This window comes from Trichoderma camerunense (genome assembly GCF_050948025.1).
Source record: "Trichoderma camerunense strain CBS 138272 chromosome Unknown V8C40scaffold_2, whole genome shotgun sequence".
Taxonomy (NCBI): domain Eukaryota; kingdom Fungi; phylum Ascomycota; class Sordariomycetes; order Hypocreales; family Hypocreaceae; genus Trichoderma; species Trichoderma camerunense.
This window is the reverse complement of record NW_028145368.1, coordinates 824,218-847,531: the sequence shown is the minus strand read 5'-3', so window position 1 is coordinate 847,531 and position 23,314 is coordinate 824,218. Positions and strand designations below refer to the sequence as shown.

Here is a 23,314-nt window from a genome sequence, read left to right as displayed (position 1 = left end):
CACTCCGTATTAGTTGGTCAAGTTGCACCCTCTTTGTTAGGAAATTAAAAAGCAATAAAGCGGGTTTGCCATGAGCACAGGTAAAAAGATGGGACGAACAACATGGCAACGGCTTGATCTGCTGGAGCCACTTTAGCAGGTGGGCTTCCGTGCTCGGGACATGGCCGAGGGTAGCCACTGATGGAGGACACCAGTAATCCGTTCAGTTCAGTTGTGGGCGTTTCAAGCGTAGCAACGCATGGATTGCCAGGCCACCCCTTTGCTGGCAGACGCTAAGCCGTTGGACAGATCACTTCCGGAGTTGCTTTTGCGGTCTAGAATGCTGTGCTTCCGCGTGCCGGCCATCGATCTTGTAGTTTCCCAATTGGGATAACATTCTCCTGCAATATAGGTCCATTCGCTGGCAAAGCGCCCAGTACGGCCCCATACTTTGTCGTTTATTTGTATATCAGACGCGGGGCGATTGTCGCGAGTACTCCGTACGGTACTCCGCACGGTACTCCGCATGCAAGCATCGGTGGTAGCAGTACGAGTGCTTTGCCGGAGGTAACGACGCGCTTCTGGATGGCGGCGGCATTTTATGCTCCGTCGGCTGGCCTCGCAATAGGCGGTATACGATAGCGAGACCTCAGGAGATTTGCATCGTTGGATGACAACAACAAACTCAACTATTACAAAGGATTGAAGTTAATTTGCGCAAGCCTTATTATTTCGTCCTTTCTTGTGGAGAATTGGCGTTTACATGAAATCTCTTTGCTGGGGGCCCTTTGCATGCCTCGTCTTCTCGTGATAGATGATTGACATCCTAAGGAGCCCTTGGTAGAGTTAAAAATGCTGTGAAGATCGTACATGGGTAAATGCGGAGCTGAACCGCTTGTATTTTAAACGGTGGCGAGGCAGATACTGAAGAGGATGTTGCTAGTAGTATATGCTTCAACTGGCTTCAGCTTGCTTCGTGATCCAGACTTGCGCAAGATTGAGAAATCAAAGGACGAGGGTAGCATCTCCGGGGGTTCCTATCTCAAGCAAACTGCTCACCGATTTTTTTCCCCAACATGACAAGTAGCTCTGCTAATCCATGGAGGAGACGTAGGTATGAAGTGTATCCTGCGCCTTCTTGACGAGTTAGCCGTCAAGTGCCGACCCGATGGTTGAATCCTTAGTGCTGGACAGGATGGAGCTCAAGCGCTCGTACATGCAGTAGGCGACAGCCCTGGTCGAATTCGCTTATCATGAACAGAGGCGCTTGTTAGCCTGCGCATATCACTTCTGAACGCATTTATTGTCTCGGCGGAGAGAGCGGGCTGTGGATGATCACCACGTGGGCGATTCCCAATGGCTTCCGCACTTGAATTGAATTGGTAGGTATCGTCCTGCTATATCCGTTATAGGCGTCCTTGAACTTGTACAAGGCATCGGAAGGTCATAAATGTGCCAGTCCTCCTGGTTTCGCTCAGATTCCTTCTTCGCATACAATTATGCTTTTCGACGCTTTGTGCAAGTGTGGAGCATATGACAACGTTCAATGGTCCTGATTCCCTATTTGTATACTCGTATATAACTCTGGAGCGACTGATGCAAAGTTCTTGGATCATCCCAGGAGGTTGAAGCCTGCTGGCACCAATATTTCAACCTGGCAAACCGCCTCTCTGGGCATTTACACCTGGGCTAATGAGCCGTCGCCTGGCTTATTGGATTGGCGTGCATTTTGCCACTTGCCCTGGTAGCCGCGTAGCGCCACGCTTATGGCGGTAGTCCTCGTAGTAACGGAGTGTTGGACAAGCCCCTGGCGGTTCAAGATTGAAACGTACGCTATTATAACAGTCAAGAAACAAGAAGGGTCGTACTGTATTACTCCGGACACTCATGAGTTTCTGTTGCGTTGCGCTAGTAAGCAATACCAATGGACACAGCTATAGAAGCCACCGGCTAATACAGTTGTTGGGACCGAAGGCTGTTAATGATGAATGTGTGTCTGTAGCTGGCGCCTGGGCGTTTGATGGAACAAGGTGATCCTTCCATCTGACGTACGACTGCCGGTAAGCTCCCATGAGGGACTGAGTTTGGCCGGTGGATCTTGTAGGAGTTGAAAAAGAATAGCCTCATCTACTCCGTACCAACCCATGAGAAAGGAAGAAGAGGCAGCATGAGGGAAAGGAGGCAGCATGAGGGGGGCGAGTGAGAAACCAAGTGCCTTGCTTGGTGAACCAGGTACTCGAAAGTGGTGAACCAAAGAGCTTTCTTTCCCTTTGCGCTCCGTAGCAATTGTTCCGACTTCATGTACTGCTACCGTAACTGGGAATGGCTTTACTTCGTATTTCTTTTTCCTTCCTACTCAGGCAGGCTGAGCTGGTTCTGTTAGGGCTGTGCTTGGACGGATGGTTAAACCACCCAACCACACCCCGTTCTGGCTCGAACCGGCTGAACCCAAAGATGAATAGCGCGGCGTGCCTGAGTAAGTCGTGCAGGGCATGCTAGACTGCCGAGCCACGAGGTTTTTTGGCACTTGTTGGTCTGGTGTGGCACACGCTCCATCGTTCCATTAAGCTTCTGCCACCCCATCAGCGTCGCTTTGTCGTAGACGTATGGCCGGAGGCGCGCCGTTTTCTTAGTTCAAGGCCCGCCGCGTGCATTCCCTTTCGTTTGATTTCTGGTACGAAGCATCTCATCTAGCGCCATCCCGAGGCGGCGCAGCAAAGGCGTTGAAGAACATTCCAGCCGGTCTCGAGTTATTCTGATCTTGGTTCGCTGGCATCGACACCCGGTTTGTCCCTTGGCTCTTCCGCGCTGCCTTGCTCCGGGCGACTTCCGCTGCCTGGGCTTACAACCTCATGCAAAAGTACGAACTTGGGCTAATGGCGCGTGTGGAGGACGTGGAAGCCTAATTGTCAGCACGAAGCGACTTTTTGCCTTGTAGAGTTGTACAAGTAGCCGTGATTTTGGACGATCCTCTGCTGGGGCTCAAGCTGGTTTCGATGAACCACCAACGTTCCCCATTTTGCGTGGCTTGTTGGTCAGCAAATCCACCCCCCGAACGCTCGCTATCACCGGTTCCGACTTTCTATGGCCGATATCCCTCACGCCAATTAGAGCGGCGGCCGAACGAGTCTCACGTGGCGGCGGAAGATCGCGCATATGCACCTTGGTGTGGACCTGTGGGCACACCAAGTCAATCCCATCCACAGCGGCACGAGGAACCCTGGCTTGGCTTGCCCCAATGGTTGCCATTCTAGCCAGTCAAAGGCGACCAGCTCTCACCCCTCCTCGCCCAAGTTCGGGGTGATGAGAGGCGGCATTGTTACGACCGGGTTCTGGAGGATAGCGTTAAAATGGCAGAAAGGACCCTCCACGGACATTGCAGGGTCTTCTGTTGAGTGCCATACCTCAGAAGGCGGTTTATGCCGTCATCACTGAAGGGCTCACCCGTCACACCTTTTGACGAAAAGGAGCCGTTCTTGTCAAGACCTCGGTGTCCATTCCGGCACGCATGGCAGGGCTCATTCTTGACCACACAAGCTGGAGGATTTTGCCACTGGCATCCAGGTCACGTTTTGGCAGGCTGAGGGGGAACCCTTGGCGGGTAAGAACGTGTTTGCGCCCGCCCGACGGTTTGGATGCCAAAGGGGCGTGTCTATAATCACCTGGTATGCGAGCAGCAGGATGGTGAAGGGACACCCAACCATGGGCGGTCATGGCAAGTTTTCAGCATCTTTCTCTGTCGCTGCCTCCTTTGCTATATTGGTTCGACTCTTTGCTAGCCCAGGAGAGAGTCAATAGCTGTCTATTGGCCCCTGTAAGGCAGGGAAGCGATTAGCCTCTCTTCATGTGATGAAACAAATCGGTTGTTTGGTGCTACCTGGGAGTGCACAGTATGAATATTGTTTTACACACCCGCCTTCCTTGCCAGGATCTTCTTTTTCCCAGATTCGTATTGCTGTGTTCGCGGAACAGCGCATTGAATGCTGAAATTGATGGCCAATCTCCCCTTGAAATCTGTCTTCTGTGTTACGTTGCTAGTGTTTGTTTTCTCCGTCTCCCTGGGACAGCGTGTGAGCATGGAGCATCTCGTCTGAAATTGGCCGAAAGCAGCCTTGTCCCGGAACCAACAGGCGAAATGAGGGCGTATCATGTGAAAATGGAGAAGTTGGGGATATACTGTAGCTGGAGAGAGAAATCGGTTAGTTGATAGATTGCGCCTTGTTTGGTGTGGGGAGAGAGGAAGAAATTCCCGTCGTGTTGCTAGTTTTAGTTGTACGGGTAAAAAACAGATGCAGTCGATGGCCAGATTCGAGACTGGAGGGCAACGGGTGCACTTGCCTCGGGAGGAAGAGTACATACCTTACCTTGTCCACGGTACTTGTTTCGATACTGCATACCACCTTGGTTGTTTGTATGTCCGAGATGAATGCGCACATGGATGGGACCACGAGGCAAAGGACTTACTTGCACTGGAGAAGCACGAGGCTGTTTTGCTTCATCAATTGTGCCCATTTTTGAAATTCCAACCACTGTGTCGTTGTACTTTGTACTCGTACTTCTGCCACCTTGCCTGTAATACTGCCGTATCACTACCGAACAGGCTGACGGGTTGCCTAATTCAATCTTGTCTCATTAGAAGGGCATTTACCAAACCGGCCTCAACCCGGCCTGAATTCTTCTTACTCATCGCCCACGCCGGCCAGGAACAGTCGGAACACGTCCAGGAAAAGAACATTAACGTTTCGTTGAGTGGAGGCCCCGAGTTTGGTTTGCCAGCATCCCCAAGTGCCGCCCAGGGCGAAACGTGTCGCAATGTAACTTAGCCTCGCACCCATCGGCGATTATAGCCAGACCCCCGCCCTTCAAGATCCATGTCCCGTATCGAATCCTAACCCAACAGGAGGCAAAAAGCGCTTTTCAACACGTGCTTTGTAGCTGGCATTTGGGCTAGCAAGTATAGCGACTTGCAAGGTGGTGCGGATGGGTGGACATGTTCAAGCTGGCCATGCCACGGACACTGTCAAACTTCCAATTCGCAAACCACTGCACCTATAACACTACGGAGTATAACCTACCTGCGCAAAATTAGAACGATAAGTCCCAACTAGGCCCAAGACGTCCGCCTGCCTTTGGCAAGGTTGGGGCTTGTGTGGTATCACTAGAAAAGCAGTACGACGCCGCGTGCAGGAAACGCCCTCGCACATGGACACAAGTTCGTCCAATCCATCCACATGTGCCATGTACTCGTACCTGTACGTGCCTGGGCGCGTCCGTGCGGCTTCAGAGGCATTGCTTGTCGTTGTATCCGGGGGCCACTGTAATTATTGCGTAGAATGCAACGGAGCACACGAGGCAGTAGCCTGGAGATGCTTGCATCGAGCTGCAGCTGCAGTACAGTACGGCGAGTGTTACCGTCCCATCCCATGGACCAGCCAGCCAGACTGTTGACTCGATTTGATAGCATCTCCGACAGCGCCGTACCAGTACCAGTACTTGCAAGATCCAATTGATTCTTCCGTGCCCTGCAAGAGAGAGCTCAACTGCTATTTTCGTAGGCGAGTACATACAGTAGGGCACCTTGCAACTGCGTGTGCTAGAGCCTCCGCGGCTGGACACCAGGATCACAGCCCAAGCTACTGACCGCCATAACTCGTAGCTGCCTCTTGCATCCCCGTTTATTCTCAACATTGACGAAATGCCCGGCCAGTGGCAGTGAACAAGATGGACAGTGGCTCCGTGGCGAGACAAAAGAGAGTTGCAAGGCTTTTCAGCTGGTGCCCTCTTTGCTGGAGCCACTGTTCAATAGGCCACTAATAGTATTGTGCGTAGCGTGCAGCCATGCAAGCCCAGTTATGCCACAAGCTCGGTTGCCGAGCGTGTTGGCCTTTCGATCCAATGTCCCTGTGCTGCTAACTGCTAGAGACTGGATGGAGGCTTGCGAGGGCGAGATTCGTCGCCACCAAACGACCCCGTCCCCCGTCCGGCCTCCTCTTGGTCTTCTTGTTTGAAATTTTTCCACGGCCGTGCCGCAAGCAGCGTTCGGTCTCGGAAGCACCGCGGCCTGCTCGTACTGTACTGCCACTAAATATAACGTGATGCCTCGGACTGGCCAAAAGTACGGGTACCAGATAGTCATCCAAAGGTGGCAGTGGCAGCAGAAGATAGAGAGAGACAGAGAGACAGAGAGACAGAGCCCCCCCTGGCTGGCTCACCACAGGCGCTGTGCTGCCAGATCTAGATGGCAGAAGGACACAGCGGTATGCTCCCGGTCGTGATTCAAACATCCGCGTCAGCCCACAGGGAGGTGGGCCACGGGGGTGAGCGTATCGTCCGTCAGTCCTGGTGGCTCTCGTGCGCACGAGTTGCTAGTTGCTAGCTGCAGTAGTACCTGGTTGCCTGCATTGCATTGACTTCTGCTCCCAGTCTGGAGTAGCACGAAGTCCAGACGGCATGTATGCGGTACTTGCAAGTCTAGCACCGCTTCTACCTTTCGTCTTTGCTCTCCTCCTTGGGTGCCCAATCGAGGATGACTATGCCATGTCTGTGTCTGTCTGTGTCTGGTACCACCAACTGCGGTAATCTGTGGCTCCTCCCCCCCTCCTCGCCGAGATATTCTCGGTGGTATTAGCCTCAAGTCTGGGCACAGTATTGTGGATGATGGGTGATACAGTATGGACAGCCCTGCCAGCCCCCGGCCAGCGAGAAACCCATGTGGATGGCCTCTGATCTGGGAGATGGTATGGTAGCACAGCTGCCAACACGGGCTACCTCAGTTTATAGTGTAAATGTAGTCTCGATACTAGCCCGCCAAGTACTGCTACCCCCGTGCTCCCTGGCCTCAGTCCAGCAATAGACTCGCAAGTACGCTATACTCGGGCATTGGCTGCCCTGGTAAGCCTGGCCGCTCTGGTCCGTTGTTGCACGCGCTCGTACAAGGTACCCGCTGTGGATGTCGCTGCGCTCCCCCAGTCCTGGTCTCAATCCCAGCCCATGCCCCCAAATCCCCCCCGTTTCCCCCGTGCTGTGTCTGTGTCTGTGTGGATAGTGGCTAGAGCAAGTTGCAATGCGCTCTTCGAGGTCCGGTTGGCTCTGAAAAAGGTACCTGCGGCTTCGAGCACTCCCCATTCGTCCCTTCTGACGGACCTCTATACTCGCAGGTATAGGTACCTCCTAGTTCTTCTCACACCCTGAAGCCCTGCGGGTTGGTACAAGCCTTTCCCTAGTCCTTCCCCTACATTTGCAGAGTACCTCGCCTATCCAAGCTTTTCTCCGATCCCCTCCCCCAAAAGTCCAATTCCAAAATCTCACATCCAAAACTTGCCTTGGCTCTCTTCTTCTTCTCCCTCTCCCCCCCATCGCCATTTCATGCAATAGCTTCTACTTTATACCCCTCTAAGCCTCTACCACAACTGAGTCTATTCTATCCTCTACCATTCAGTCTCAACCTCATGCCTGGCGACAGTTTCCTCTAGCCCCTCGTGTCTGCTTTGTGTTGCTCGCGCCCTCTTCTTGTGAGCGAGAGCTTCGCTTCGCGCTCGCTTGCCAAGGAGCCTGCATTCCCGCCAATTCCTTGCCCGTGTTTGCTCACCACCGTGAGAAACCGAACATTGGGCTTCCCGTCCATTCGATACAGCGGCGCGGCTTCCTTCCCATCAGCTTTGCCCTGCCACTCCCCCAAGCCGGCGTCGCCGATCCTCTTCTACGAGGAGTCTTGTTCCTTGCTCGATATACCTTAAGCAGCCGGCAATATCTAGGCTTCCTCTCTACAACGCTCGACTACAAGCTCCTTACGCGATCGTCTCCAAGGGCGGTTCATGGCCAGAATGGAAACGCAGACACAGCAGCGAATGCTGCCGAGCAAATCTGCTGGACTCACCAACATCCTCAACAGAGACGAGCGAGCCCCTTCGCACGCCGCGCCTGCTCCCCAGCTACGCGATTCTGGATTCTACTCTACTCACGAAACGTCGAGTAAGCGTATGTTGCCCTGATTGAAATTCCAGAGTGCCTCCCTCTCCTTGTTTTGCTCACCATTCGCTGAACAGATAATTCAGCAGCATCTTTTACGGTTACTGGACTCAGCCCAGCCGGATCTGGTTATTCGTCCGTTGACAAGACACCCTCCCCCGTCGCCACCAATATGATACCCCAGGCCATCGTTTCCCCAGCTGCGAGCAACATGAGCGTAGCCTCGATGGTCTCCCCCAATCCCTCCAATGTGGATCGAAGATTCGATCGACCAACTTCGCTGGACACGGCCAGCATCTCAGGGGCAACCCTAGGAGAAGGGCTTGCTGCCGTTGCAGGTAGCCGGCGTGAAAGCGTCGATAGCAGAATCAACCAGGGCTTTAGTGACATGCGTCTGGGCGGCTCTGGCTACACTAGCAACAACCAATCCTCGTCCTCTATCCAGAACACTCTACACTCTCAACGAAACCCCAGGCCCAATTTCGAGGCTCTCGCTTCGCACCGGATTTCCAATGGATACCAGCCCAGCGTTGACCGAAACCCAGAGCCCACCAAAGTCAGCAGAACAGCTCCTACGATTACTGGTCCTACAACCGGGCTCATCGCCCGTGCAGCCGAGCCGACTAAGGGTCAGGCCTGGGCTTTCCCCGAGGAAGAAATCCAAAGAGTTGACCAGAGGGCCAGTGCCCACCTTGTTAACAACCACTCGTCCTATGATGTGTCTCGTCGCAGCAGCGTTACCGAGTCCATTGCTAGCAGCCAGTTTACTACCGAGTCGAGGCTGCCACCGGGTCAGCGCAGGCTCGACGATGGCTCCGAGTTTTCGCGCATGAACTCATCCGAGTTTCCTCCCGTACACCACCATACCATGCAGCACAAACAGCTGAGCGATCTTCAAGCCGAAGAGAGCAATGGTGCCACGGGTTCCCAGCCCTACAGCAGAACCCCTGAACTGCGGGTGAGCCACAAGCTGGCGGAGCGGAAGCGAAGAACCGAGATGAAGGAGCTGTTTGACCAGCTTAGAGATTTGATGCCGCAGGAGCGTGGATCCAAAGCCTCCAAGTGGGAAATTCTTACCAAAGGTTCGTAATTTGCGAGTATTCCCTTTCCTCTGCAAGAGACTAACAAAGCCGCCGCTAGCCATTGCCGAGCACCAGAGACAGCTTGACCACATCAGGGTCCTTCAGAATCACTATAACCAAGCGATGACCGAGAACGATCTGCTGCGGCGAGAGCTGTCGGGAATGCGAATGGAAAGCTCTCAGTATATGGGCCAGCAGCCACCGCCTCCGGGACCCGCCCCCCAAGCGGCTCCTTACTCATCTGATCCTTATGCGAACGCACCCCGGACCGAGCTGCCGCCTCTCCGGACCATCAGCAACGGCATCCCGAACGGCCCGGATTCCATGACGGGTGTTCAGTATGAAGCGCCGCGAGCCAACGGATATCGACAAGAACGGTACTAGGGAACCGTGCTGGGTGGCCCCACGCCTTGCTTTGATAACACGCAGGGCAGCTAGGCCATAACGCGATACTCATCTATGCCTTCAACGCCATGATGCTCATCTACGCCTTCCATGTCCTTCACCCATACCTACATGATTGAACGAATATGCAGAGAGAGAAAACGACGACGACGTCTTTAATACAGCCCAGTTACTCTGCGACTAGATATACCGGATGGAAACACCAAAAAACCTTATTCCCCAACAGACCAATGTTTTGAAGCCTTGGCTTGAAACTGTTTGTTTTATTAGACCTTTGCTTTTGGGTTTCTTCACTTCTTCCCTTGGTTCTTAACGTCTTCCTCTCGAAGACGGTTGTATAATTGCGGCGGAGACTAGCAGCTTTTCCAAAAAGTAGTCGAACCGATCGCCCCTTCTTTGGACCAGATCTCGTCTTTGATCTTTGTTCCTCTATCTTTTCCTCTTTTTCTATTTCCCATTTCTTGATTCGGTTCTCTTTTTTTTCTCTTTCGTTTTCATAACCACAGGACTCTGTGGTTTTGTCACCGGATATCTTCTGGTTGGAGGCGTTTCTTTGATTTTTTACCTTGTGCCAAATATGGCGGCGGATAACCAAAAGCTAATCTCAGCTGGGCTGCCTGGATGAGGGATTCGGTGGAATGGGGAGGGGAATATTTTCTCAAAGGACGTCCATATAAAAGGGAGAGAAACGCTTGGTTCTGAGGTGGTGGTATATACCCATTTGCTATGAAAGCTTGGGGAGGGATTTGGGAGGCATGCCGCTCGTTTAGAGTACTGGCAATGTGCATCATTGAGCTCAGATGGCGATGCGAAGGCAACTGTACGGCATGTTGCTGGAGGAGCCACTGGATGTTGAATTTATGTAACGAGACGTTTTAAAACCAGTCCTTCGCAAGATGCTTTCACCTAGTCTTTTCATTTCCCAACAGGGCAATCCGTGATGATTGATGTAGTAGGTATGTGTCGCATAAAGAGCAGAAAACTCACGCCCAAAAAGTATGCGTATTGTGGCCCAACCTGTTTGATTAGAGCAACGATGGCGATTCAATCACCTGCTGCAGACTCCATATCGCTGCATACCTGCAGGACGTTGAGAAGTGTGGCCATGAGAAGAAACCGTGTCATTATCATTGTTACATGTAGCATCTCACGTGTAATACATCTCATTGCCTGGTGCCTCCATCTGCGGGCCGCGTCATGGGAGGAGGAGATTCTAGGCAGAGGGCTCAAGGCCCGGTGGCGCAGAACATCAACCCGAACCGACTTTATACGGTTCCCGTGAAAGAAAAAAAGAGTTCCTCCGTGACCTCCCTACTAACCGTCCTCAGTAAACATGCGTCAGCAACAACCCGGGCGGCGCCCGGCACGCGAACGAGGCTGGAGCTTGCGGACTTTTGAGCGGAGCGGAGTTGCGGAGTTGGAGCCCGGGTCCTCGGGGTCTTGCATCGCGGGTTGCTGCGTCCAGCCCGGAGTTTGTCACTGGGGAACGCTTCGGCCATTTTCTTAATCGCATGGTAAATGCGAAATGCAATGGGACTGGATTAGATTCCAATTGGACCGAATCTCCGTGTTTAGGGTCTGTCTGAGGCCTCGTTTTAATCTCGCAGGCTGACGAAACCAGATTCGAATCGGCAGGCGGTCGAGAGAGTCAGTCGAGTGTGGCTGCGAACTTGGCATCCATCCTTGGTCCCGGTATCTTATCATCCCACCGACGCGATTCTTTTTTACCTCCTTTCACCATCACGTAAACCCCCCAAACTTATACGCCCCAGCCCTCTATACGAAATTCCTCTTTTCTGTTTCCTTTTCAGTGATTCTTTGGTTTCTTCTATTCTCGATTACATTATCATCTTTGGAAACCCCGCCTCAATTGACATCTCCGTCGCTGCTCCCCTGCAGCACAGAGACCCTTGTGCTATGACATCGCTCGACCAGTTTGAGCAGCTTCAGCAGCACAGCTACACCTTTGCCTCTCCGCCTCCGTCGACGATGGATTCCTTCACTGGTGATACCAGCCCGCTGAGCAGTCTCAGCTCTGGCCTGCGCAAGCTAGACCGCATCGGCGGCGATGGCGGCGCGGCGTCGCGGCAGAAGAGCTGCAATGCCTGTGTTAGAGGCAAGCGGCGCTGCGACAAGCGAACTCCACGATGCACCCGGTGTGCGACAAAGGGCCTGGACTGCGTCTATCAGCGTCAACCTCCTCCTCTTGCTCAGCAGCAACAGTCACAGCAACAACAACAGCCATCACAGCCGCAGTCTCAACCGCAGTCGCAAAACATCCTACACCATCAACACCAGCATCAATCACCACCCATCACCTCAAACTCTGCAACGGCATCGTCGTCATGTACTTCCGCCGTCGAGGGCAGCTGCACTACGCCCGACATGCCCCCCGAATTCGACATGAGCTTCGACATTGAGAGCCTCGGCACTGCAACCGGTACAAACACAAGCCCCGAGAGTCTTCAGCAGCAGGACGTGGGGTTGGGGCTCGGCGGCGAGTCTCAGCATCACCAGCATGCCGATCTGGGCTTCTCCATCGTCGATTTGATGAATGCGAGCGCCGGCACGGGCCCCGGCAGCCTGTGGGATCTGACCGGCTTTGGAGACGGCACCAGCAAGATGGACCTCCCGCCGGTTCCCGTCATCCCGCCGTTGCAGACACAGCAGCAGCCGGGCCAGTCGCAGCAGCAGCAGCAGCAGCAACCGCAACAGCCCGTTCGTGATCTTTCTATTCTGCAGCATGAGGACCAGTGTATCATTGCCGACGTTCTCCAGGTGCACGACCCTCGAAGCAAAATTGGCTTCATTGTCCAGAGTATATCAGAGATGTACACGAGCTTTACGCAGCGCCGCGAGGCTCCCTTCATGCACCCCCGCCTGTGGATGTCACAGCTACCCAAAACCATCATCACAACATTTGCCGCTACCTCGGCGTATTCGGCACGTACTGCGCAGACCAAGGGATGGGCGCTCAAGGTGCTGCTAGATGCAGTGCGCGAAGTCCATCGGGATGGTGAGAGGGCGACTACACACGCCGACCGCCTGGCCAGAGTGCAAGCGCTTTTGCTGCTCAACTCGATGCGCATCTTTGACGGGGATGTGAGCATGAGGGCGGCAGCTGAGAGAGAGATGAGTGTCATGCTGGCGTGGGTAAAGGATCTAGTTGTGGTCAAGAATGAGCTGGAGGAGGGCTTGCCAGCATCGACTCTTATCTCGAGAGATAGGCCGCCAAAGAGCTGGGAGGTGAGTTGCATCTACACCATTCTCTTTACATCTTCTTGATTTGATTTCACAAGCTAACTTGTTTTGTTTTACTCTACAGAGCTGGATTATGCTGGAAAGCACTAGGCGCACCATTATGATTGCTTATGCAGTCATGTGTCTCGTTTTCGTCTTAAAATCTGAAGAAGGTACGTATTCACAGCAAGTCTCACAGATGAGCCTGGCAGTTAACGGTTGCGATGAATCAGCCCCCAACGACTGCTGGGAAGACGGGCATAGCTTCACGAGCTCGCGGCACCTCTGGGAGGCCACATCGTCGGTTGAATTTTTCAAGGCCTGGCGTGAGAAGCCGCAGTATTGCATCACCGATCTTAGTTTCAAGGAGTTCTGGATGTATGCGAGACCGGACGACATGGATGAGTTTACGAGGCTGATGCTGACTACGTGAGTTGCCGCATATTCCATACCCCCTTGATGTTGAATTATGAGCTGGTTCTAACCGGTGTTGTAGGCAAGTTGGCGTGGATGCCATTGAGCACTTTCTCTCAGGTGACACGAGTATTCCAGTCGAATGAGGAAGTTAAACTTGACAGCTTCTGAGACCATGAAATGTTGAAAGAAGAAACGGCAATTCTCAATCAAGCGACATATTGTAACAACAAAATCTCCCATCTCTCGCGGAATATCAAACTATCAGGCACTGGATCGTACGGCATTGGAAACGCAAAGTCGACCAAAGGCAAGCATCGGGGACACGGTACGGGCGGCGTTGGGTAGAAATCCAGGAACAGGCTTTCTCTTTTGGATTTAAGGGTTAATATTTTCTTTTCTTTTTTTTTATTAGGGGGTTCATATGAAGGCAGGTCAAATTGGCACCAGATACAAAGACCTTGGAGACTCGTTATTTTTTCTATCTTGTTTCTTGGAATAGAGTCGCGACGCTGGATAACGCATGCGTGCTTTTTTAGGGGGACACACTCAACGGCTATGAAATCTCGGGGAAACATTCGGATTTTCTTTTCTATTTTGCCTACCTACACTACAATGCCTGCAAGCATTAGGATTGGAGGAGAGACACATGGTTGGTGGGCTCCATGTGTAGGAAATAAGGACAAAAAAACAAGATACACGACAACATTTCGTCTCGCTTAAGTTTTTCTTTGCGGTGGCATGTCATATGTACGAAAGTGACTTGTTATACTGCATGTGAAATTTTTTGATTAACGTCATAAAGAGTCGCTTTCTCTCTTTCTCTTCTTTTGGTGATTTCGTCGCCAACTAACAAACAGTGAAAAGATTCGGGGATAATGTTGAATACATTTGATATATAGGTAAGGGAAAAAAGAAACGAAACCAGATATAAAGAACCAGAGAGAACCATCAAACACAAGAAGAAGAATAAACGCCGAGACCGTTTTCGCATTTCATTTCCATCATATTTTTTTTTAGGGGTGGCACCCACGCAACATGCAATGCACTACTGTCGCTGCAAAGATCCCCAGGCCAACCAGACATACAAGTTCCCATGGAATTTCTTTTTTAAATCTTGCCCGGCCTCATCATGGGCTCGCCCACCATGCCGCCCAGCGGAGCGTGGTTGAGCGTGGGCTTGCCGTCCTTTGCGTCCTGCCGCGCGGTGGGCGGGCTGCCCATGTCGTGGACCATGTCGCGAGCCTTTTGGCGTAGGCCGCGCTTGATCTTACGCTCGTGGACGCTGCCGCCGTCGAGCAGTAGAGGCTGGCCTTCCTTGTCCTTGTAAGTGGTGTAGGCGGTTGAGGCGGACGAGAGGGAGGATGTTTCGGAGCTGGTGGAGGGACGGCGGAGGGCGGAGGAGGTGGTGGTGGAGGAGGGTGCGTCAGACATTCTCTCTCTTTTTTTTTTTCTTTGTCTTTTTAGAAATGTAACGTATGGAGGGCTCCTCGAAAGAAGAGGTGTGCCTGGTGATATTGGTCTTTTTGCTTGGACCAGTTGCAGTCCTGGTAGCCCAATTGACGCAAGGTTGCAGCTTGATGATGCGACTCGGTTGAGAGCGGCCGGGTCGGTGTGTCCACCGTCTCTTGACCGAGGGTAACAGAGTTCGGTATAGTGTCGAGGAAAGTTGTCGAGAAGCTGAGGGTGACTGACCACTGGTAGCAGCACTAAAATTGGGAGGGTCCTTTTTTTTCTTTTTATTTGTCTCTATGTATAGACGAACGAACGGACGAACTCCCTAGACGGGCAAGACAGAAAGGCCAATGGGTGATGGGTAATGGGGGAAAAGGACGAAGAAATCAAAACAGGCTGTCTTGTGGTAGTAGTGGGAAATGGGCTTTGGATTGGATTGGACTGGACTGAAGGAATTGTAAGAGAGAGAAAAGAGCGAAAAGCGTGAGGGGGTGGCGCGCCCAGGCTCTTCTTATTCTGCTGCCAAAATCCCCAACCTTGTCTTGAACGCTCGACTTGGCTGGCTAACGAACCCAAGAGCAGGCAAGGCAAGGCAGCCCAGCGCCGGGCTAGAAAAGGGCGAGATAATAGCACCAGATAACCTAATACTGTACCCGGAGTGTGTTTTTGTACGTACATGACATTGTAGGCTCAGCTTTGCGGGTTGATGGTGTGGTCACTTGCGGTCTCGAATCCCAGTCTGTTGCTGGGTCCTGGTTTGGGCATGGCATGGCATGGCAGCGGCTTACCGGGATCCATCCCCACGCTTTTGTTTTTTGTGCTTTTCTCCATTTTCTCCCCCAGTTTCTGTGAGCATTTGCCTGTGCTGTTTTTTCTTACTCAGTCACTCACACCTCTCACACGCGGGCTCACACTCGCATATGCTTGTACAGTATTAGCGGATCAACACTAGTACGGATATTCGTAGCGAGCAAAGAGCAGAGCGTGGACAAGCGCTGATTCTGCACGCTAACCCACCTTTGCCGTCTGGTGCTATCTATTCGACTGATGGGATCCGGTTGATTCATTCTCACGTGTTGCTGCTGGTTCGTCTTGTTTTGGTGATTCATATGCTGGATGACCTGTTCTGAGTGTCATCATGAAGACATTTGCATGGATGCCTACACAGCAGCTGTACAACAGCCCTTGAGCGAACCTGAACCTGAACCTCCATGGGCCTAAACATCCCCCCCCTTCCAGCCCGTTGATAACCCCAAAAGCCTCCCAGCCATTCACGCGCCTCCAACATGAAGCGCTGCAGCACCAATCCCTGCATTTAGTGGGGGATAATGCCAGTACCGCTGCTGATAACAGATAGCGCAGGCGGGGCTAGAACGAGCGAACAGCGCTGGCTTTGCATTTGCGCATCGTGGCGTTTTTTTGGGCGAGGGCCTGTTCTGGGTAAATTGATTGCGGTAAAGGTGCAAGTATGTAAGAGAAATCAATGGTCAGCGTGTGTTGCCCGAGGGAGGGGGAAGAAGAAGCCGGGAAGTGAAAGAAAGAAAACAAGAGAAAAGGACAGGAGAAAAAAAAGATGACGATATGGATGCGCGATTTACAAATACAAAAGGGTTCAATGACATGTTTGATCAATCAGGGCGAGAGGACGCTGATGCTTGCATGTTGCCGTGCATCTTTTCGCTTTCCAATCCCATATTAACCGCCATGATGCTTCACTAGCAGATGCAAGATAGTACGCTATCTCGAGTTTGCATGTACTTGGGAGATACGAACCAGGCACACTTCGCTTTTCATCGTCTTTATTTTTCCAACGTTTTGATTCCGCCCAGCGGATTTATGCGCTCAGGACGATCAATAAGCACTCTTGATTCAAAGCTGCCGGATATTACAGGTTTTCGAATTGAAGTAGCTGCATGCTGTGCTTTGCTGGGCCTCACGTCCCCCCCTCCTTCATTGTCTTTCTCTCTTACTAGACAAGCATTTCAAAGCCTTCAATTCCTATTCCCTGCCGTCCCATACTAATTATACCAAGATAACTACCTCTTAAATATTACCTGTGCCTATCTACAGTACGAGGTACTTGTAACAGGGCCAGAAAAAACGCCAAAACTCCATTCATGCGTACAGTACTTGGCATCTGCACACCAGCCATTCAAAAACCATCGGCCCCTGATGCCCACACACCCCCAAGAGAATCAATACATTAGCCGCGAGCCACAGATCTCAACAAAGCCTTGGCCCGAGCGAGAAAAGGCCAAGCACGAGTACAGGTACAGGTAGAAGAAGAAGAAGAAAAAAGACAAAAAGGGATCGGCCCTCTCTGATTACACATCATTCTTACTGATGCTCGCCCTTGGTGAAGCGCGGGCTAATCTTAATGCGAGCCTGGCCCAGATCGCGAACCTTGCCAACCAGCTTGTCCTCGTTGTCTAGCGCAACAATGTCGTCGGAGCCGCCAATGCTCACTCCGTTGATCAGGATGTTGGGCACGGTTCTGCGTCCCGTCTTCTTCAGGAGATAGTCTTGGAGATGGGGACCGAGTGGGTGCTCATCCAGCTCCACGACAAAGGGCTCCGGAGTGATGCTGTACTTTTCCAGGAGAATTCCCTTGGCGCGCTTCGAATAGGGGCAGTAGCTCTTGGAGAAGATGATGACTGTGGGTATAAGTTAGCCAAACGAGTGTAAGCCAGAGGGGGAGAAACGTATCGCGACAAGCTTACCAGGTGACTTCTTCAAGATGCTGTTGATCTCGACTTCAGCCTCGTGCTCTTCCTTTGTCTCTTCTTTCGTCACATCCGTCTTGACTCTGTCCCCTACATCACCACCACCGCCGACTTTGACCTGGCCCTTCTTCGCTTGTCCTTCGGCCGAGCTGCCCACGCCCACGATCCTGCTGGGGATATCGGGCTTCGGGCTCTTCTCGTTGGCCTTGTCCTTTGCCTCCTGCGCAACAGCCTGCAGCCGCTCCTGTAGCTCCTGCGAAGCCACCTTGTCGTCGTCGTCAATGTCGCCGTCGCCGTCCTTGTCGGCGGGTATGTGCCCCGCCTTCAGGCCCGTCTGGGAATTGATGACTGCCTGCCCACGCGCCGTCCCTCGCTCCATGGCTTCTTTTGTTTTCTCGTAGAAGCCCTTGAGAGCGGCGTCGGCTTCCGGCTCCATGCCCGAGCTGTAGAATAGCATGACGACGACGGTGATGACGACCGCCACCATCAGGAGGCGCATTCGTCGCGGCGAAGGCATCTTGACGAGGTTTTGTGTAAGTGTTGACGCGCGCGCGCTCTTCTGTGGTACGAGGGCGAGGAGAGCGCTAGAACGAAGAGCTGGACGGATGGCAAGCTCTAGAGTAGCATTCGGAGGAGGATCCGTCTGGTCGCAAGACAAGCTCGGTTTGTCGAGCAAGAGTAGCGCGAGTGAGCTTCTTCGTATGTAGCTGCGACGACGAAAAAGGGAGAGAGAGATTGACGTTGGATTGACGCCGCAATGGCCTAGAGATAGTTGTGTCTATTTCGTAAGAGCTGCTTCCAGCTCGTAACACAAAGCCTTTGTTTTTTCTTAATGTCCGCAAGAGCTTCGAAGAAAGGAGAACGCGTGACCTAATTGATCAATAACGGGGACCTATTCAATTCATTGGAGCGCATGCTGTGCCACGGGTTTTGCGAGAAAGGGCTGGGCCGTGCGATGTTTTGCGTCGGCAACTGTCTTCACGACCTGCGAAAAGGACGAGGAGGATTTCTAATGGGCGTGCGGCCCTCGCGCTATGCGGGAATGCTGCGGTGCCGCATTAGGTAACGGGCACAGTGTGAAATTGAATGGTTCGTTCGACAATCATTTTGCCACATGCAGCTCCCGTTGTAAGTTGTACATTCTGTAAATGAGAGAGGGTTTGCCTCTTAGTAATAATTCTTGATAGGTAAATATCTGTCTTGTGTGTGTAAATTTATAAAACGTAAAAACGCCTGCGCAATTCCCTTTAATGTCATTGATAGGTATCTCAAAACTCCATGAAGCGGCGTGAATTCCAGAATGCAATTAGTCCTTCCACTGATTAATACATGATGCTGAGCCTAAGATGCCGACAGCTGATCGTGAAAGCTTTCCAGCAAGGGTTCCTCTTCTGAGTCGGCGTCCGTGTAAAGCAGGCCTTCTTCAAGCTGGCTCTCCGACCAGCTCCCTGGGCTCTGCACTGGCTCGTCCATCTTGACATTGATAGGCCACGAGAGGCGAAGGCTGTGGACACGCATGTGGAGATGCTCGTGTCTCTTGAAATGATGGGACCCAGTTGGTATGGCGTAGACGCCAAATATTGAGCAAAATAAGAGGTAGAAGAAGACGAGAATTAGTGACAGCATTTTGTTTAGACAGACAAATGTTCCCTTAGGTAGTGTCACTTGCAATCTCAGTCCTGAGGAAAAGAGGTTAAGTAATGCAGGGAGATGGCTTGCAAGGAATAGAATATTTACGAGCCTCCCAAGAGAGGGACTTTGGTTTATATCTCATCTGTCGTGGTGCTGGCCAGCCTCTTTTGTGAGTTTTATCAATGAGCTAGTGACGCATCCGACTGGCATCGCAAACAGCTATGCTACGGATTGTGTTCTGAATTCAGGTTTAGCATTGAGCAGACGCTCAAAATCTGAGACACGGGGCCATTCCAGAAGATGGTCGAACATGCACAGACGGGGCAGAAAAACGTGCGCTGATATAAATAAAACATGAGAATACAATTTAAATAGAAGCTTAAATACGTACAGTCTTGTGCAAAATAGCCTGCCGCTTTTTAAACATTTCCTCTTCAAGCAAGCAATGGGGGGGACTTAAAAATACATAGCCAGCATCTCAAAAGCCAAAAACTGCTGTCTTTAGTCTATATAATTTCACGTGGCCGGTTTTGTTTATTAGCGATTAAGTACTGTAAAGTTCTTCATATTCATTGGTCAACTGCAGCAGTGCGACCCGCACATGCGGATACTTATCGACGGCTCATTGGAGGGCTGTCCAAAAATCTGGGCCATTACAGTGCCAGGATAAAGTATGGCAACTGATTGGCTGAAACACCTCGTAGAGACCGGGCCAACAAGATAGACTCATTAATCAGCTTGGCAAGTCCTAGATCCGATTACCTAATGATAGTACTAACTTCTCAGGACTTCTTTGGTGGGCCGACTGTACCTTGTATCAGCTAAGGGCCTTTTTAAGAAAATTGATGAAATACAGGATGTGAAAGTGTAATTAAGGCAACATTGGGGCAAGGAAGGCCTCCCCATTTCCGATATGGTGCAGTACTGGAGAAGAGATTATGGCTCCCATGGAATAAGCTGGCTCAATGCATCGATGGCCGGGGTAATGATGACTAAAGCATGCTTTAATGGTATTTGGTATGATCTCAATCTCTAGGATATCTGCACCAACGATACAAGCTTCTGACTGAGAAGCAACCATGGCTTCTCTATCTACCACTTTTAGCAATGTAAGAGATAGTCATGGTTGTCGGGGTAGGTCCTTTGCGTAACTGTTGTCTCATGTATACCGCCTTGATCCTACTTATTGTAACTCTGCATATGTAACTTCAAATCGGACTCCAAGATGAGGCGCTTTTCCTCAAACACTTTACTGGGACCCTGTAGGATGTCAGGGGTTATTTGCGAATCAACAAACTTAGCGAAATGCAGCCGAGCCCTCCGTTCAATTTTCCTATCCTCCTTTTGTAATCCCGTGTTCATGAAAGGAAGCTCAGCGTAGTAGTCCAGGTCTTTGGTTTCGGTCGCATCATATGTGGTACGTTCTCCCAACATCCGACATTGATGGTCTTCGAGATACCTCTTGAATGGGACCAAAACATCCTTGAACCCGTACTGACAGCCAGTTGTATCAATAACCCAAGTCTCCCCCACGAAGAGTCGGCCAATGATGATTACTGTATGGGGCACGCCGCTGGATTCAGGTGCTGGGTATAGCTTTGCTGGAAACGTTGGCTTGCCCACCTCTAGGTCCACTATTTCGAAAGTCGAAGGAACCCCTACAAGATGTTAGCCGAATGGCGAAATAGGAATGAGAAAATGGGACTAAGAGACCTGAGAGCAATTTGCGAGTCAAACGACCCAACAGTACCATAGCCGTCGTGCATTGATTGACAAGAAGGGCCGCTTCCTTATGCGCGATGTTGTTGGTGAGATGCCCAGGAAACACCCAACGCATGGGTCTTGTTTTGGGAATTTGGTGGAGCCTCAGGATGCCGTCCTTACTTTCGATATGCGTGAGATTGAGGTCATAGACCATCTCCCTGTACGCCAATAACGCAGTTTTGAGGATTCTAGCAGCACGGTGAAGCGCAATCCGCCGGGACAAATTGCGACATCTGTCCTTGTGACTCTCTCTTGTTTTTATCTGGCAATCCCGATCACAATAAAAAGTGTCTAGAGCATCGCCAGGCAGGTAATCCGGTGCATCTTTGCAACCAGCACACCGCATCGTGGCCGGTTTGTCGCAGGTAGCACAGACTCCTAGGGTCTGAGATACCATCTCAGCTGTTCCGTCTGGATGGTTGCGTTACGGGTGTTGATACTGAGTAACTGAAATGTGGTTTCCTGGCACCGTCTAACGCGCGGGCAGGTATTTTTGCGCTTTAACGACCTAGGTCAGGCACGTTCCTAGGTCAGGCAGGATTGATGAGTGGACATCTGGAGGTTCATGCCCAGCCCCCATTGGGCTGAGCTGTATACTCCCGAAAGCGTAACATGACATCACACATCAAACAAAGTCCACTAAGCAAATGATAAATGACAATTTCTTCATTTCAATTCTTCTTCATCACACATCATAAAAATATCTGTGGCATGACAAGGCAAAATAAACTGCTACAATGACAAACGCCCAATTGTGCTGCTGTAATTCAGTGGCAAAAGGCTGCTTCTTCGGGTTTCCATGTTGGCTGCTGAGTCACCCATTTCGGCCAATCAGGCATCGCCAAGATTCAGAAGCCAGATTTCGCCTCTGGCAGTGACATTTTGCACTCGTCTTACAACTTTTTTAGGTCCACCTGGTCCATGTTCTTAGGTGTCCTTTTCATCGAGTTGACTCATTTAAAGTCTTTTCATTCACTCTTTTTATGATGAGATTGTAATTTGTTCCTTTCAAACAAGTTGTTTTCGTATATTCATTGAAACGTTGGGCTGGTAGCGTTGCGATATTGTGCATGCAACAAGTGCCGTTCCCGCTCATCAGCTTGGGTGTATTATCCAAAGTCCAAACCATTGGATAGCATATCCGGATACACTCTTTGAGTGGACTCAGCCTTTTCAGTCATTCACACTCTTTTTTCTCCGTCAAAAACAATGCCTTCTCTTCGCTCTAAAAGCAGGCCGTTGCCGATCATCATTGCCCTCATTCTTGGTTTGTTGTTTTGTTTAGCAGTTCCGGCCACAGCATCAGCATCTCAGCATTCCCCCAAGGCAGGAGACAAGTCAGATTTGATCTGTCACACATCAAATCCAGAAGAGTGTTACCCCTTGGTGTTTGAACCAACAGATGAATTTCAGACTGTTCACGACGACCAACAACTGCCAAACGGACTTCATGTTCGCTTGAATATCTGGACTGGCAAGAAAGAAGCCAAGATCAACGTACCCGATGAGATCAACCCCGCCCTGGAAGGACTACCTGTCGACCAAGCTGTGGTTCTCGTCGACCAGGAGCAGCAAGAAACAATCCAAGTACCCAAGGGCGCACCAAAATACAACAATGTTGGCAAGATCAAGGAGCCTGCGCCAGGTGGAGAGGCTCAGGTAGAAGCTATTGCCTTTATGGAGACCTTCGAAATGCTCAAGACTGGTGTCATCCCGAGCGATGAGGAGTTCGATCACGGTCTGGAAGGACTGGAAGAGCTCTCTCATGACATCTACTACGGACTCAAAATCACCGAGGAAACAGACGTGGTAAAGGCACTCTTCTGCTTGATGGGAACCCCTGAAGGCCAAGTCTCTCAGGGAGCCACTCCACGAGGCCAACAAGCGGCGGCTATTCTCGCTGGTGCCCTTTCCAATAATCCTTCGGCACTCAACGAGATTGCCAAGATTTGGACAGAGCTTATGGACTCAAAATGCCCCCACGAAGGCGCCACAATCCACGAGCTTTTCTACCATCACACAATCTCGCCTGCTGATTCTCCAGCAAAGGTCAAGGCCGCCGTCTCCGCCATCAACGGGCTCATCAAGGACGAGCAGATTAGGAAGCACTTTTTGGAGAACAATGGGATGAAGCAGCTGTTGCCAATTCTCTTCCAGGAGAAAGCCGAGTGGGCTGGAGCGCAGCGAAAGATTGGGCAGCTGGTTCTCGACACCTTCTTGGATGAGGATATGGGCGCCCAGCTTGGTCAGTGGCCTAGGGGTCAGGCATTAAGCAAGGAGGTGTGCGTGGTGCCGGAGACGTCTTTGGAGGACGGCTGCTGGGACTATCACGCGGAGATGATGGTGAGATTGCATGGCACACCGTGGAGCAAGGAGCTGCGAAAGAGGCTGGCGGGTGCGCGAAAGACGAATGGCAAGCTGCCGAACCATGGCGAGCTATAGAGAGTGGTTACATCGTGTTGGTTATAGTATACATGTATATATAGAGGACTACTACAGGTGTCTGGTAGTTACTTAGAGATACCCATTGAATTTTATTTGGACATATTTTTAACAACTACTGTTATTCAAAGTAAAAAAGCCAAAATATTCCTTTTTCTAGATTTCTGTGTTTGCTAAGATCATGTTTGGCTGGTTGTCAACCTCCAGCAA

The 23,314-nt window shown here is 51.3% G+C and overlaps 8 protein-coding genes across 8 annotated transcripts; 3 read left to right on the top strand and 5 right to left on the bottom strand.

Annotated features, from left to right (window-relative positions):
• Positions 1–5,379: 5,379 nt before the first annotated feature.
• On the bottom strand, positions 5,380–6,126 carry V8C40DRAFT_232464 (uncharacterized protein). Its single transcript, XM_083213147.1, has one exon. The coding sequence runs from the start codon at positions 6,113–6,115 to the stop codon at positions 5,747–5,749; it is 369 nt and encodes a 122-aa protein (XP_083077685.1). The 5' UTR covers positions 6,116–6,126; the 3' UTR covers positions 5,380–5,746.
• A 1,441-nt stretch (positions 6,127–7,567) lies between these two features.
• On the top strand, positions 7,568–9,894 carry V8C40DRAFT_92971 (uncharacterized protein). The gene is made up of 3 exons (XM_083223625.1): positions 7,568–7,956; positions 8,034–9,029; positions 9,088–9,894. The coding sequence occupies exons 1-3, from the start codon at positions 7,794–7,796 to the stop codon at positions 9,411–9,413; spliced, it is 1,485 nt and encodes a 494-aa protein (XP_083077684.1). The 5' UTR covers positions 7,568–7,793; the 3' UTR covers positions 9,414–9,894.
• Positions 9,895–11,186: 1,292 nt separating this feature from the next.
• On the top strand, positions 11,187–13,266 carry V8C40DRAFT_92914 (Zn(II)2Cys6 transcription factor domain-containing protein). The gene is made up of 4 exons (XM_083223624.1): positions 11,187–12,680; positions 12,760–12,847; positions 12,908–13,103; positions 13,171–13,266. The coding sequence occupies exons 1-4, from the start codon at positions 11,352–11,354 to the stop codon at positions 13,232–13,234; spliced, it is 1,677 nt and encodes a 558-aa protein (XP_083077683.1). The 5' UTR covers positions 11,187–11,351; the 3' UTR covers positions 13,235–13,266.
• A 567-nt stretch (positions 13,267–13,833) lies between these two features.
• V8C40DRAFT_92909 (uncharacterized protein) lies at positions 13,834–14,770 on the bottom strand. The gene has a single exon (XM_083223623.1). It carries the CDS (start codon positions 14,520–14,522, stop codon positions 14,199–14,201), a length of 324 nt encoding a protein of 107 aa, XP_083077682.1. The 5' UTR covers positions 14,523–14,770; the 3' UTR covers positions 13,834–14,198.
• Positions 14,771–16,335: 1,565 nt separating this feature from the next.
• V8C40DRAFT_232454 (thioredoxin-like protein) lies at positions 16,336–18,249 on the bottom strand. The gene is made up of 2 exons (XM_083213146.1): positions 17,264–18,249; positions 16,336–17,197 (listed from the first exon to the last, which is right to left on the bottom strand). The coding sequence occupies exons 1-2, from the start codon at positions 17,781–17,783 to the stop codon at positions 16,881–16,883; spliced, it is 837 nt and encodes a 278-aa protein (XP_083077681.1). The 5' UTR covers positions 17,784–18,249; the 3' UTR covers positions 16,336–16,880.
• Positions 18,250–18,419: 170 nt separating this feature from the next.
• On the bottom strand, positions 18,420–19,257 carry V8C40DRAFT_232453 (uncharacterized protein). The gene has a single exon (XM_083213145.1). It carries the CDS (start codon positions 18,890–18,892, stop codon positions 18,608–18,610), a length of 285 nt encoding a protein of 94 aa, XP_083077680.1. The 5' UTR covers positions 18,893–19,257; the 3' UTR covers positions 18,420–18,607.
• Positions 19,258–19,857: 600 nt separating this feature from the next.
• V8C40DRAFT_232451 (zinc finger MYND domain-containing protein) lies at positions 19,858–21,343 on the bottom strand. Its single transcript, XM_083213144.1, has 2 exons — positions 20,612–21,343; positions 19,858–20,556 (listed from the first exon to the last, which is right to left on the bottom strand). The coding sequence occupies exons 1-2, from the start codon at positions 21,057–21,059 to the stop codon at positions 20,078–20,080; spliced, it is 927 nt and encodes a 308-aa protein (XP_083077679.1). The 5' UTR covers positions 21,060–21,343; the 3' UTR covers positions 19,858–20,077.
• Positions 21,344–21,349: 6 nt separating this feature from the next.
• Positions 21,350–23,219, top strand: V8C40DRAFT_232450 (uncharacterized protein). Its single transcript, XM_083213143.1, has one exon. The coding sequence runs from the start codon at positions 21,872–21,874 to the stop codon at positions 23,102–23,104; it is 1,233 nt and encodes a 410-aa protein (XP_083077678.1). The 5' UTR covers positions 21,350–21,871; the 3' UTR covers positions 23,105–23,219.
• Positions 23,220–23,314: the final 95 nt, after the last annotated feature.

Coding starts and splice junctions, on each gene's coding strand:
- V8C40DRAFT_92971 (XM_083223625.1), top strand. CDS start 7,794: ATGGCCAGAATGGAAACGCAGACACAGCAGCGAATGCTGCCGAGCAAA. Junction 7,957..8,033: donor TCACGAAACGTCGAGTAAGC/GTATGTTGCCCT, acceptor CAGATAATTCAG/CAGCATCTTTTACGGTTACT. Junction 9,030..9,087: donor GTGGGAAATTCTTACCAAAG/GTTCGTAATTTG, acceptor AGCCGCCGCTAG/CCATTGCCGAGCACCAGAGA.
- V8C40DRAFT_232464 (XM_083213147.1), bottom strand. CDS start 6,115: ATGACTATCTGGTACCCGTACTTTTGGCCAGTCCGAGGCATCACGTTA.
- V8C40DRAFT_232453 (XM_083213145.1), bottom strand. CDS start 18,892: ATGCTGTCACTAATTCTCGTCTTCTTCTACCTCTTATTTTGCTCAATA.
- V8C40DRAFT_232451 (XM_083213144.1), bottom strand. CDS start 21,059: ATGGTATCTCAGACCCTAGGAGTCTGTGCTACCTGCGACAAACCGGCC. Junction 20,557..20,611: donor GACTCGCAAATTGCTCTCAG/GTCTCTTAGTCC, acceptor AACATCTTGTAG/GGGTTCCTTCGACTTTCGAA.
- V8C40DRAFT_92909 (XM_083223623.1), bottom strand. CDS start 14,522: ATGTCTGACGCACCCTCCTCCACCACCACCTCCTCCGCCCTCCGCCGT.
- V8C40DRAFT_232450 (XM_083213143.1), top strand. CDS start 21,872: ATGCCTTCTCTTCGCTCTAAAAGCAGGCCGTTGCCGATCATCATTGCC.
- V8C40DRAFT_232454 (XM_083213146.1), bottom strand. CDS start 17,783: ATGCCTTCGCCGCGACGAATGCGCCTCCTGATGGTGGCGGTCGTCATC. Junction 17,198..17,263: donor CATCTTGAAGAAGTCACCTG/GTAAGCTTGTCG, acceptor TTATACCCACAG/TCATCATCTTCTCCAAGAGC.
- V8C40DRAFT_92914 (XM_083223624.1), top strand. CDS start 11,352: ATGACATCGCTCGACCAGTTTGAGCAGCTTCAGCAGCACAGCTACACC. Junction 12,681..12,759: donor GGCCGCCAAAGAGCTGGGAG/GTGAGTTGCATC, acceptor TTTACTCTACAG/AGCTGGATTATGCTGGAAAG. Junction 13,104..13,170: donor ACGAGGCTGATGCTGACTAC/GTGAGTTGCCGC, acceptor CCGGTGTTGTAG/GCAAGTTGGCGTGGATGCCA.